At 36.2% G+C, this 11,903-nt stretch overlaps 4 protein-coding genes across 4 annotated transcripts in view; all 4 read right to left on the bottom strand.

Moving 5' to 3' along the window:
- PNG2 (Png2p) overlaps positions 1–606 on the bottom strand; it is a gene marked incomplete at both ends in the record, with an annotated part of 3,558 nt that extends 2,952 nt beyond the window's left edge. The window contains one exon of the mRNA XM_062954069.1: positions 66–606. Within this exon, the coding sequence (XP_062810809.1) occupies positions 66–606 (541 nt within the window). The remainder of the gene's footprint in view (positions 1–65) is intronic.
- A 200-nt stretch (positions 607–806) lies between these two features.
- On the bottom strand, positions 807–3,422 carry VPS35 (retromer subunit; the record flags this gene model as incomplete). Its single annotated transcript, XM_062954068.1, has 1 exon — positions 807–3,422. One exon carries the CDS (start codon positions 3,420–3,422, stop codon positions 807–809), a length of 2,616 nt encoding a protein of 871 aa, XP_062810808.1.
- Positions 3,423–3,687: 265 nt separating this feature from the next.
- On the bottom strand, positions 3,688–5,490 carry CNT (Cntp; the record flags this gene model as incomplete). Its single annotated transcript, XM_062954067.1, has 1 exon — positions 3,688–5,490. The coding sequence occupies one exon, from the start codon at positions 5,488–5,490 to the stop codon at positions 3,688–3,690; it is 1,803 nt and encodes a 600-aa protein (XP_062810807.1).
- A 567-nt stretch (positions 5,491–6,057) lies between these two features.
- On the bottom strand, positions 6,058–11,811 carry SPO72 (Spo72p; the record flags this gene model as incomplete). Its single annotated transcript, XM_062954066.1, has 1 exon — positions 6,058–11,811. The coding sequence occupies one exon, from the start codon at positions 11,809–11,811 to the stop codon at positions 6,058–6,060; it is 5,754 nt and encodes a 1,917-aa protein (XP_062810806.1).
- Between the last annotated feature and the right edge of the window lie 92 nt (positions 11,812–11,903).

Below are 11,903 nucleotides of genomic sequence, written 5' to 3'. Positions count from 1 at the left end.
CTTCTTGTGTTCTTTCTCCCCTTCAAGTCCAAACTTATGATGTTTTTCTTCCGTTGATTCAGAACCAGATTCATCATGTGAACCATCTTCCTTATTTTTAGACTCATGAACCATCTCATCGGAGCTCTCGGGCCTATGATGAGGTGCAGCTTCCTTATGATCAAACTTATCTTTCTCGTGTTCTTTGAATCCATGACCAGAACTGTGACCAGAGTCGGTATTTGGGCTAGAACTAGTCTTCAAAGAAGCTTTATTCTCATGAGCATCATTGAATAAGTCAGCGGCATGACATGGTCTTGCACCAGCATGCTCTTCCACAAGAGCCATATCATGGATATGGGTTAGGTGATTATCAAGAACTCCACCCTTACTGCTCAAAACCAAGTAAAAAATTCCAATCAGGATGGTCAAAGCTAATGTCAACTTTCTGAGCCACTTCTTCTTGTCATGATCGACCTCAACGGTTACAGGTTCTTCTGTTGCCATTTTCTCATCGTAAACGCCGACCTCCGATTCTTCATCTTCGCTATCGTCGTCAGGGAGCCTTCCCTTACCATAGTGTAGCATATTCCAGATAGAGTATTCTCTAGCGGAATGACGATTCATATTGGTTAATACTTCTCTTTGAATCTTTTGTCATCCCCTATAATAAAAGAGCAGCCTTATATATATATCTTTATTTTTCCTTACAACTTTTTCCGCCACTCATAGCGGAGCAGTACACTAAGCCGCTAATACGATTGCGGATTTTACAAGGCTTAGAAAGCCGAGGAATGTGCAATCCTAATAGAGTAGAGCTATACTATTTAAACTATAACGCCATCAAATCTACCCTCGCTGGCTTGTTGTTCTTCAATATACCTCAAAGTACGTTCGAATAAGTTAGATATATGTGTGAAGAGCTTAAACTCATTGTCATCACTGTCCTTGACTAAATTATTGTCTTTCAAATTGTCAACGTTTGTCTTTATAAGATCAATAAGGCCATTAATGTAGCGAGAATCGATTAAGGGATTGCCATAGATGTTAAAAATAAGGCATCTGTTTAAAATCTCAACAAAGAGTTTGAGAGACAAATAAGGATCCATACAAGAATCAGCGATTCTTAGAGCCTTTTGAAGGCACTCTAAGACCCTCTTGGGGTCTCTAAATAGCTCCCCCTTCTTCTCTGAAGACTTATCGTTGTCTGGCATGGCATCGGTGACGGTAGGTGAATTCTCAACAAATAAATCGCACCACCACCATAAGTGAGAACAATAGTACACAGACCTACACTGATCTTGCTTCTTCAAAAGCTTTGATCCGTAGAGTGTTACTTTGGTGATAAGATTCTCGTAGTTTTCCTTTGAGAAATATCTCAGGGTTATCAATTTGTTTGCAATCAAAACAATCGACTGATATGGTATGGAACCACTCAAAGGGTCATGAGGATTATTGTGTTGACTGATAGATGTCATTGTCCAATTTTCTTCGTAGATGACAAAACACGTAGTGTATAATTCGTAACTTATTGATTCTTGCTTTAATTGATCAGCAACAGCAGCGCAGTTGAGATAAGTTTTTAATATTAGCGCTGAGTTGAATTCTTGGTGATGCTGGTATAATTCATCAAGTATAACAGATAAATTTTTGAAGTTGCTCGTGATAAGTAAGTCCTTATTTGAATTTGTAACATTCTTGTTCATAGATAGGAAACCAATAAGCTTGAGTTTATACAATATCCTGGCAATAAGGGTCGGATAAGTATATATAATGTTTTCAGGGTTTTTGTTGAGATACCTTTTTCTAAGATACATCAAATTAGACAAGCTCTTGTAAGGATTTTTGTTTTCAACCAAATGTATAAGCTTGCAAATCTTTTCCTGTGTGATTAAAAAGTCTTGAGTGATCATTGCCTCCCCATTTTTAATTTTAATTGCCCGAGTTACACCCAAAGATTTAGAGGTGTTAACTTCATTGTCGGAGTCTTTAATTAGAACTAATAAGTATTTGAAAATACTATCAATTTCATCGGTAGTAGTGAAGAAATCGTCTTCTCTAGGATCTTGCAAGATTTTATCTACTATTTCCAATGAAATTTGCTTTTGTAATGACTTTTTCGATAATTTCAAATAGAATTCATGGAAAAATGGCAAATTCAATAAGTTTTTTGTCGAATTGAAATGTTTGACAGGTGCAACTAGTAACAGCAACCAAAGGTTTTCTTCATCGTCATTTCCAGTAAGTTTTTCAATGGAAAACTTGTAAATTCTGTCTAAATTTTCAAAGTTTTCAGGATCATATGTGAGAGTCAATTTTATGAATGACTGTAGAATCAAAGAATGCTCCTCAGCTGGTAACTCGGGATCCATTTCGTAAAGTCTCAAATAGAACTTCCAAAATGTATCAAACAAGTCCTTATCTGAGATTTCTAGCTTCTCTTTATCGCTGATCTCCAATTCGTTGAGATCTGTTGAAATGTCGCTTTCAAACTTATGAAATGTCAAAAATCTATCTATTAATGTTGCAACCAACCCACTTTTTCTTAAAAGGGGATTTAAATTTAGAAACACATCATTCAATAAGCTCTCTAAAGTTGCAAAATGGAAATCATCAGGAAATATTTGTATTAAGACGTCGACCAAATAACTCTGAGCCAAATGATCTCTGCATTGTATAATTTGCTCAGTAATTACGGGAAATATTTTTTTTTGATAGTATTTCACACTAGAGTAATCTTTATCTCCGCTATAGTCATCAATAATTTGTGAAAGTCTCACCAAGTTAGAGCCAACCAAGATCTTGAGTTCCTTTCGTTCATTGTATCTGAGCTCCCTCTCTGATGAGTGTCCCTGATGCTGTAGCCTGACCCATAGTTTGTTCATTTCGATGAAATTAGATATCAAGAAATTAACGGTCTCATTAAAATCCTCCTCCGTCGACAATGGTAACAAGTCCTTGGTTCTTTGAGAGAGATAGTATCTGAGGAAAAGCCCTCTTATTGGATGCTGGACTCCTCTACACATTTCTATCAAGTCTTTCATGATTTCTTTAACTGGCGCATCCTTTGTTGACATGTACGTAGTTCCAATTACTACCATCATGTAAAGTCTTGGGATAATATTACCAGAATACTGTACCAATTCGTACAAGTCGGCTAGAAAAGGAGTGTTAGCCGGTTTCCTCTTTTGCTTTGAATTGCGGGAGGCTAACAAGTGGCTTGATAATACTTCCAACGAATCAAAAACAGCAATATATAATTCATAGTACTGTTTAGGACTTAGCAGACTAGTCCTTAATTCATTCAAAAAATTAGAACAGTGCTTTAATGCTTGGAGAATATTGTTATCTGCCAAGCATTGCTTCATTAAACTTGATTGATGACTAATGCTATTCAAAGAACTTTCAAGAACCGAAGCTTGATTGCTTGAAGCCATTACCATCTTGCTTGTTCCTTATCCGATTGAATGATAAATTCTTTGATTTTACAACACTCTCAATTAATTTAAAAATATAAAATCTCGGTTTTATTCCTCAATTAATTCTGAGATCATTAGACTGCCAAAAATTAATTAGGCTGACAAATAAGATTAAACAGAGGCGTAGTTAAAGGATTAGTTGTCATATAATTACTCTTTGAAAATCAAAAGAGTAGAATTGGCTAATTTACTTATGTTCAACTATATATTATGTCATAAAATGAGGGTTTTAGAGATTAAAAGAATCTATATCGTGTATCACCATTCCAGCTATTGCTGCTGAAATGAGTGTAGATATTCCACCGGTTAATAAAGCAGAAATGATAGAGGAAGCAATATCTTTCGATCTTCTGTGTTTTGAAAGTGTATTCAAGACTCCGATAGCGATACCCAAAGATCCTAAGTTGGAGAAACCGCAAAGAGCGTAAGTTGCGATCAAAATACCTCGCTTTGACATTTCATTGTATGGAGATTGGGTAGTGAGGAGATTGTAAGCTACAAACTCATTCTGTATGAACTTTGTGGCGATAAGTTTTGAAACAAGAAGTATTTCATTCCTAGGGGTCCCCAATAAGAACCCAACTGGGTATAAGAGATAAGATCCCATCAATTCTAAAGACAATTCTTTTATATTCCAGAAGTTCCCAAACCATCCTAGAAGAGCATTAACCAATGCGACAAGCCCAATGATACACATACATTGAATCAACATGGTAAGGGCAATCTGTAATCCCAAGGTCGCACCGTTTGAAAAGGCATGCAACACATTAGTGGGTTTGTCTTCTTCCGCTTCAAGTGATTGAGGAATTTCAACTTTACCATTTGTCAATGGAATTTCAGTTTCTGGAAATCTTAGCTTAGACACCGCCAATGATGCAGGGATTGACATAACACAAGAAGACACCAATGCTTGTGGATTTAATCCCAATCCTATATATCCAACAAGTACTGATCCCGAAATGGTTGAGAATCCAGAACACATAATCTGATGAAGCTCAGCTTTGGTGAGAAATGGCATGAAGTCTTTAATTAGGATTGCTGATTCACCCATGCCTATAAACGGAGAAGCGGCTGCTGTGATTGCCTCAGCACCAGAGACTCTTAAGGACCAAAAGAAAAAATAGGCAAATTTTCCAATGAACCATTGGATCGCACCAAAGTAATACAATATATGTATGAACGCAACAAAGAAAGCAACAGCGGGAAGCACTGTAAAGAAAAACATTCCTAGCTGAGAGACTTCTGCGTTGGTCAAGAATGACACACCATCTTTGGCAAATCCTAATAATTCTCTTGCTAAAGTTGAAATAAAATTAAAGACATCATATCCACACTTAGTTCTCAAGACAAATAAAGCAATAATAAATTGCATCAACATCCCACCAATGACTGTGTTCCACTGTATTTTCGTTCTGTTATTGGAGGTGACATACAATCCAAATAGTGCAACAACACACCCAAAAAAAGAAACTGCTCTGTCTTCTCTTTTGGAATACGAAGTTTCAGAAGGAACAAAAGTGCCGATTAAAATAATAGCGACGGTTCCCGTGGCACCAGTCATAAGCCTCATAGTTCTAGTCATCAACACTTTTTCATATATAAAATCAGTTGCAAAGTACCAGATCCTTTGGCAGTAACTAAACAAGAAGTGAACTATGTTGCAGTTCCAGGTAATTAATCTTACCATGATCATCATCCATAGAATCGTTGGAATCAACCATTGGTGTCTATGTTTTTCTTGAATCACGATTGATAACCACCATGATGTAAAAAAACATCCAAAAAACATATGAATGATTTGTTTCATATATGGAATCCTATCCTTCAAACATTTAATAGATATCGAGAGTCCATTTCTCTTCGAAGTGCTACACTGATCATCTTCTAATGAGGAATATTCGGTCTGTTCGAGTTCATATGGAACCTCTTTTCCTTTATCTAATACCTCTGACTGTTCTTTGATGAGGTCTTCTTCTCTTATTTCGAGTACCCTTGTATCGGTAGCAATACTTTGTTCATCCTGTGACAACATACCGATGTTTTCTTTATTTGAAAAAAAGCTTTAAGAATCCAAGTAAGCTCTCTCAATATTTTGGTTCAATGACCGATAAGAAACTTGAAAAAACTTTTTTGCGCCCAAGGTTTTTATAACGTCACTTCTTGGTTGTTTCATCATTATCTTCAATTAAAAATCAAGAAATTTGACAAAATCGCATGGCAATTCTTAGGGCCACTAAGAAAGTGGGAAGGTAACTAACTGAATGAAAATGGAAAGTATAGCTGCATTGAACGTTAACAATAGTTGCGTTATCGATATCTTGAGTTCGAGATACGGCTCTATCGAAATTTAGCCGCGGCGATTTTTCTTGTCCCAAAGATCCAAGTTAGTGCCAGAATTGAAGAAAGGTAAGAGAGAAGAGATATTATCAAGTGATAAAGTAAGTAAGAATGTTATAATATTCATCAAGATTACGTGTTCTGTAGACTTCCAATATATACAGAAATGAAAAGAACTTCAAGTAAGCCATATATATCCATCCATGTTGCACATGATATGGACCCCTTTTGCGGAAAAATATTGAATTCATGGCTACAAACCCTAGTCTCCATCGTCATGATTGGGTTTATTCCAACGATACTTGTCTTTAGACTCGACTATATGTTTGGGGTCAATCTCATTGCTAATCCCCATGAGGGTTTTTGAGAGTGCCTCAGTAGTACCAATAATTGGCCTAATGATGATCACAGGAGATGACTTCACAACTGAGAGTAATGTTTCTTGCATGTTATCACTATTATTGATTTCCTGTTTTAAATCCACAATTTTACGCTTCGTTGAATTCAAGTTTTTTCCAATAGATTGATAAGCGAGCCTTATGCCTTCCTGTATAGTTTCAGGCTGATTTGAATACAAACTTATTAATTTTTCATCAGAGGGATCTTCTTCGTGGAAGTTTTCACTGTCGCTATCATCATCTGGTTGAGGTATGCCAAGAATTTGACTATTTCTCGTATCTAGAAGAAGTAGCGATTGATTTAACATTTGATTATCGATTTCTCCAGGGTCATCAAGATCCATATAGGAATATAATTTTTTACTACCATATTGATCCTTTTGCTGGGGAATACTTTGATTCAATAACTGAGACGAGGCAAGTAAATTATTATTCTTTAGACTTTTGTGACCAATTTTTGCGGATAGCTCATCATCTTTGTTATACGTCAAGTCAGGCCTCTCCTTCTCCTTCTTTTTTCTCTTGCTCTTGTAATTATTTTTAGGCAACCTTGCTGCTGCACCTTCACCTCCGAACATTTCTTCACCCTGTTCTAGGATCACTTGAGCTCCAGATGCTAATTTTGCTCCTAAGTTTAAAACTTCATATCCAGTTGTCTTGGCGAAAAGTGAGGTGCCCTTTTGAATACTTCTGACCAATCTTCCATCCTTTTTATACTCCCTTATGGGTATAGCGACCAAGTTCTTCATTCCTCCGCCAATATTAACAATTGATCTAATTGGTGAAAGACCTGATAGGATACCTGCCAATTGTGTTTGCTGTATATTTGGCGTCCATGTGTTCTTCAATTCCCATGAAAGTTTAGGAAAACCTAATATTCCATGTAATTTAACAGGTGGCAAGATAATATCTGACCCATCAAGAATGAAAAAATTCATAAACTCTGCAGCCTTTCCAGATTTAATTCCATTATAGTCAACCTTTTTAGGCTTATAATCAAGCTTTACCCTTAGTGACCCCATTTCGAATTTTTGAATGTAAATGATTTCATCTGGCGGCAAGTAAAATCTTGAGTCTTTGAACTCTATGAACCTTGTCAAGAAATCTAATGTATCTTGGTCAACATATAACCTCAATGGCAAAACTGATACCCTTATAATTGCTTCACTCGATACTAAACTAGGATCCGGACGTACATTGAGAATTGATAAGTTTAACATACTCGTTCCGATTTCTCTTTCTCCTAATATATTCATATAGCTTAGAAACTTGTTCCAAGTAGAGGTGGGAACGTTGTCAAATATATCAATATTATCGAGTCTAATATCGATCGAATTCAAAAGTTCGTAGTCTAAGCTGTTATCAGTCTTGTCTTTCCGTGGGTCTCTTGTTGTGAAGATAGCAACGTTGGTTTCAATATTTTTCAAATCGATCAACAATTTGTGAGTTCTTGAACGACGCAATCTCAAATTTTTATAATTTTTGCCTAATGAAACACTAACTTCAGTTTTCTTATCATCACTTTGTACGTTGTTGTTGATCTTTTTCGTCAAGGAGGAGGGATCTGACAGTTTAGGCATAGAAAGGTGTATTGATTGGAACAAAGTTTCACCTATAGTCTCTTCCTCATATGCATCCTCATCGTTATCATAATCATTTTCTTCATCACTGTCAAATTCTTCGTCATACTTATCAGCATCTTCTATCTCGAACTGATTATTGCTGTCTACTCCTATCATATTCAAATTGGGTGATGGTTCGTCGTCAATAACTTCGTCTTCGTTCTTGAACTTTACGTCCAATTTCTTCCCACGATTTTCTCTTTTAATTTCTTTTCTCCTATTTATTTCCATAATGGCTTGGGCTTCGATTCTTTTCACAGCAGCCTTTATCGCTTTACGAGTTTCTTTCCAATCGTAACCATCATATAAATAAATCTGGGTTTTGGAAAGATTAATGTTCATATGAATCGGATGTTCTTTTACCTCCGCAACGATATCTTTTCCTTTCATGAAATGGTCTTCCTCGAAAGTTAACAGGGACATTGCATTGGCTTCATTATTCGATGATGATTCACTTCCTAAGCTTAATGCTCCTACGTTATTTTCAAGACTGCTAGACAAATTGTGATTCTCAACATACCCTTCAATAATAAATAAATCATCATCTTTTGCAGCATCAGAAGACAGTCTAGTATCCTTATCAGGTTTGAAATATGTCTCTTCATCTATTTCCTTTATTAAGCTTATGGGTTCTTTTACTTCCAACCTTGTCTTATCCTCTGGTTTGAAGTTTAAAGGCAATTTCAAATCATTAATTAATTGAGATAATGTATGAAAAGAATCGGCACATAAATCAAGGTTATGTTCATCGGAGTTTACCTTAATGTCTAAAAGCGCTAAACTTTCGTTGATCCCTAGCTTCCTATTTCTTGTTTTGATACTTTCAATATCCGTGTTAACTGTGATTCCAATGTGCGTGCAGTTTACGTTTCCAACGACAATAAAACCTGAAGACAAAAAGTAATTTAAAGGAGAAACATAAGAAATGTTTTGGTCTTGCATTTTAGAGTCAAAAGACGAAGTTTTCACGTTCTTGAGATCATCTATAAGTAATATTGATATATCTCTCAAAGAGCTTTTGACATAAAATTGATTGACGCCAAACGTGACATCCGAGTTACCTCTTTGCATCACTAAGACGGCTTTAGAGGTAAGTCTCCCAGGATTCAACCCCAATGAACAATCATGCAATGTAAATCGGATATCAAATCTTTTGCGTGGTGACCTTTCCGTTCTATGTTTTATCGAGTCTGTGACTTTGTTCTCAAGTACATCGTCGTACGTCAAGGTACTATCTTCTAGTAGTTGTAACCAATTAGTGTAATACTCTATTTTAATATTACGTACTATCACCTCCACTAGGCTAATTTTATCTTTAGTTTTCAAGTGCACTAGAATAGTGGGGCTCTGTAAGTCTATCTTTGGAAACCTATCTACAAAACATTCAGACACACCATCTTTATATCTTACTATCTTGAAATTTATTAAAGAACCTTCAATTTCGTCTTTAAATTGATGGAATGAAATTGTATTGATTTTGAAGTGAAAATCTCCAAATTCTGGTTTGATTTTTAAAACCTTAATGTCAATTTCATCAATAATAAGTCTAAAGCTTGCAATAGTTTGCCTTCTTGCATTTATGACAGAGTTATGATTAGTGAAATTTGCTCCTCGCCTTTTTGGTCTCCTTTCACTCAGGTATACTGAGGGATGGGTACTTATCGGCCGGTCAGGAAAGCTTTTTGGATGAGTCGTACCAGAGTCGCTCAAAATGTTGCATGATTTCTCAAATAAACTATCTTGGTCCAAGTGATCTGCAAATCGAGACATTTCTTTAAGTAAAAATTTTATATCTTTCAAGCTCATTTCGAGAGAGATCTTAGTTATGTGTAGCTTTAACGAGGAACTGAGTATTACTTCACGTGGAATGAAACTTGAATTATGCCCACTTGTCTTGCTAACAAAGGATTTGAATTCTTCAGTCCTGGTTATCAATTTTATTTTAGAAATGCATGCTAATGTATTTTCATGATCAGCCACTATTGTACTTATAAGAACTTTTTGTATTGAGAGCTCGCCCTCGATCGAATTAAATGATAATGGGAATATAACTGCCTTCAAAAGACAAGCATTTGAAAGTTTAACAGATATTGTTAAAGGAGCCGTTTGTAAAATGAAGAGCGAACTCGAATCTGCCTTCAAAGGATATGACTTGTGATTCAAATTTTTAAGTGTCTCAATTGCATCGTAGACTAGTTTAGTTTGCTCTAAGATTGTCTGAATTGAATATGCAAACTTGAATAAGATCTCAAAATCCTTTGACTCAATATCGATGGACGCAGGCTTTGAGAATAGTGTAGTGAATTCTGAAACAGATGACCCCTCATTTTGAAATACTTCGAATCTAATATCAGCTTTTCCAGACGTGAGTGGTCTTTCAGAAGCAGTCTCAAACACATTTGCGTCGGCAGCTGCTCTATCGGTGGCTCCTTCAGTCTTTGTGCTGTCGAACTTGAAAACATCAAACTGTTCTCCCTTCTCAGTTCTGACCATTTTCAAGACTTCAATACCTCCATAATGCAAGCTCTCGTTTTTCCGCTTGATATTTAAATTATGTAAAACAAGTTCAAAGTTATTATCTTTGGATCTAAAACTTCCATCCGGTAACAAGGAAGATGTCAAGCTTACGACGATATTGTCAATATGAATCTTGTTGAACATGAAATCTAAGGATTCTGTCGTAGAAGTTTCTGTGTCTAGTATTTCATCACTTCTGCTATACTGAGGAAATTTTGAGTTATGTTGAAGCTTGTTATGGGCTATATTTTTCTTTTTCAATTCATGAATCTTGATCTTGAGAGTCTTAGAAATTTCATGAAACATTGCTATCACACTAGGCATCAAAGGAACCCAAGCAATTTTAATATTACCCAAATTCAAATGAATATTAGATAGCATACTAAGACCTTCAAATTCAATCTCAGCACTATCAAGTTGTGCTATCACAGTACCATCCCCCTTTTCTTTCGATATTTTATTATCTATTACATGTGAATCACCATCCTTTTCAGGTTTCTTCTTGAAAGATTGTGAAGTAGCACTCATATAGATTGAGCTAGCTTCATCATGAGTGAACAACATACTATTCATTAATGATTCATCTCCATATCCGTCGTCACTGTCGTCAATTTCATCATCTTTCTCGTCTTCCTCTTTTTCGTCTTCCTCGTTACTATTCTCGGTATTTGCTGCACCTGGCGCATTTGACTTTGATTGCGGCACCAGGCAGCTTCCACTGTCACCTGTATTGATATCAGGTCGAAGGATCACAATCCTTATTCCTTTCGTTGCAATATATCTTGTTCCATTTATGCTATTAAAGACTAGTTCATCGACTTCAAGAAGTAAATCCATCACATCGGAAACAATTTTTATGTGAAGATTATAAATTTTAATTTGTAGTCTCAGCAATGCCATTTCTACAGCCTTTGTCATGACTCCGCTTAAGGCAGAAGGTTTGGATTTTGAAGTAGATGATGATGAGTCTGACCTATTAGTGTTCAATTTGGTTTCTAAATCAATATCGTCAACTTCTTCATCACGATTACCACTTCCCTCAGGAGTGTAAAAGGCATTTTCTTCACTTTGATCTTTATTGCCCGTATCTTCTATCTGCTCATCGTCGCTCCTTTCAGTCATAATAGTATTTGCTAAATCAGTAGTACTTTGTACTAGCAGAAATTGAACATTACTGTTGCCTTCATCTTCTAGCTCAACATCTGGTGCAATCACTATATCAACATCATGTGCATCTATATTGACGCCTCCCATGACACCTCCGATCAACTCCAACAGACCAACTTGGCCATACCTTAGATTACATCCCGGAAGCTTCCCTACTTTTTCTGGATCTATGGAAATCTCTTTAAGAACCACATTCTTTAATGACACTTCTTCGAGGTTTGGTAAATCAATCTCCGAAAACAATGATAGTTGTTGTAAAACATAAAGAAGAAGCCTTTTTTGGATGTTTTGTGGAATCCACTGAGGGCACATTACACCTACCTACTAATGATTCCAGCTTTGGCGGCTTCCTCTGATTTGCTATATGCCACTTCTGCTATATTCAGAATATCCAGAGAAGGATG

The sequence above is a fragment of the Priceomyces carsonii genome (assembly GCF_900007245.1).
Source record: "Priceomyces carsonii strain CBS4050 genome assembly, scaffold: Debaryomyces_carsonii_scaffold_4, whole genome shotgun sequence".
In the NCBI taxonomy this organism is placed as follows: domain Eukaryota; kingdom Fungi; phylum Ascomycota; class Pichiomycetes; order Serinales; family Debaryomycetaceae; genus Priceomyces; species Priceomyces carsonii.
Note: the sequence above shows the minus strand (reverse complement) of the source record. Positions and strands in the feature narration are given on the sequence as shown.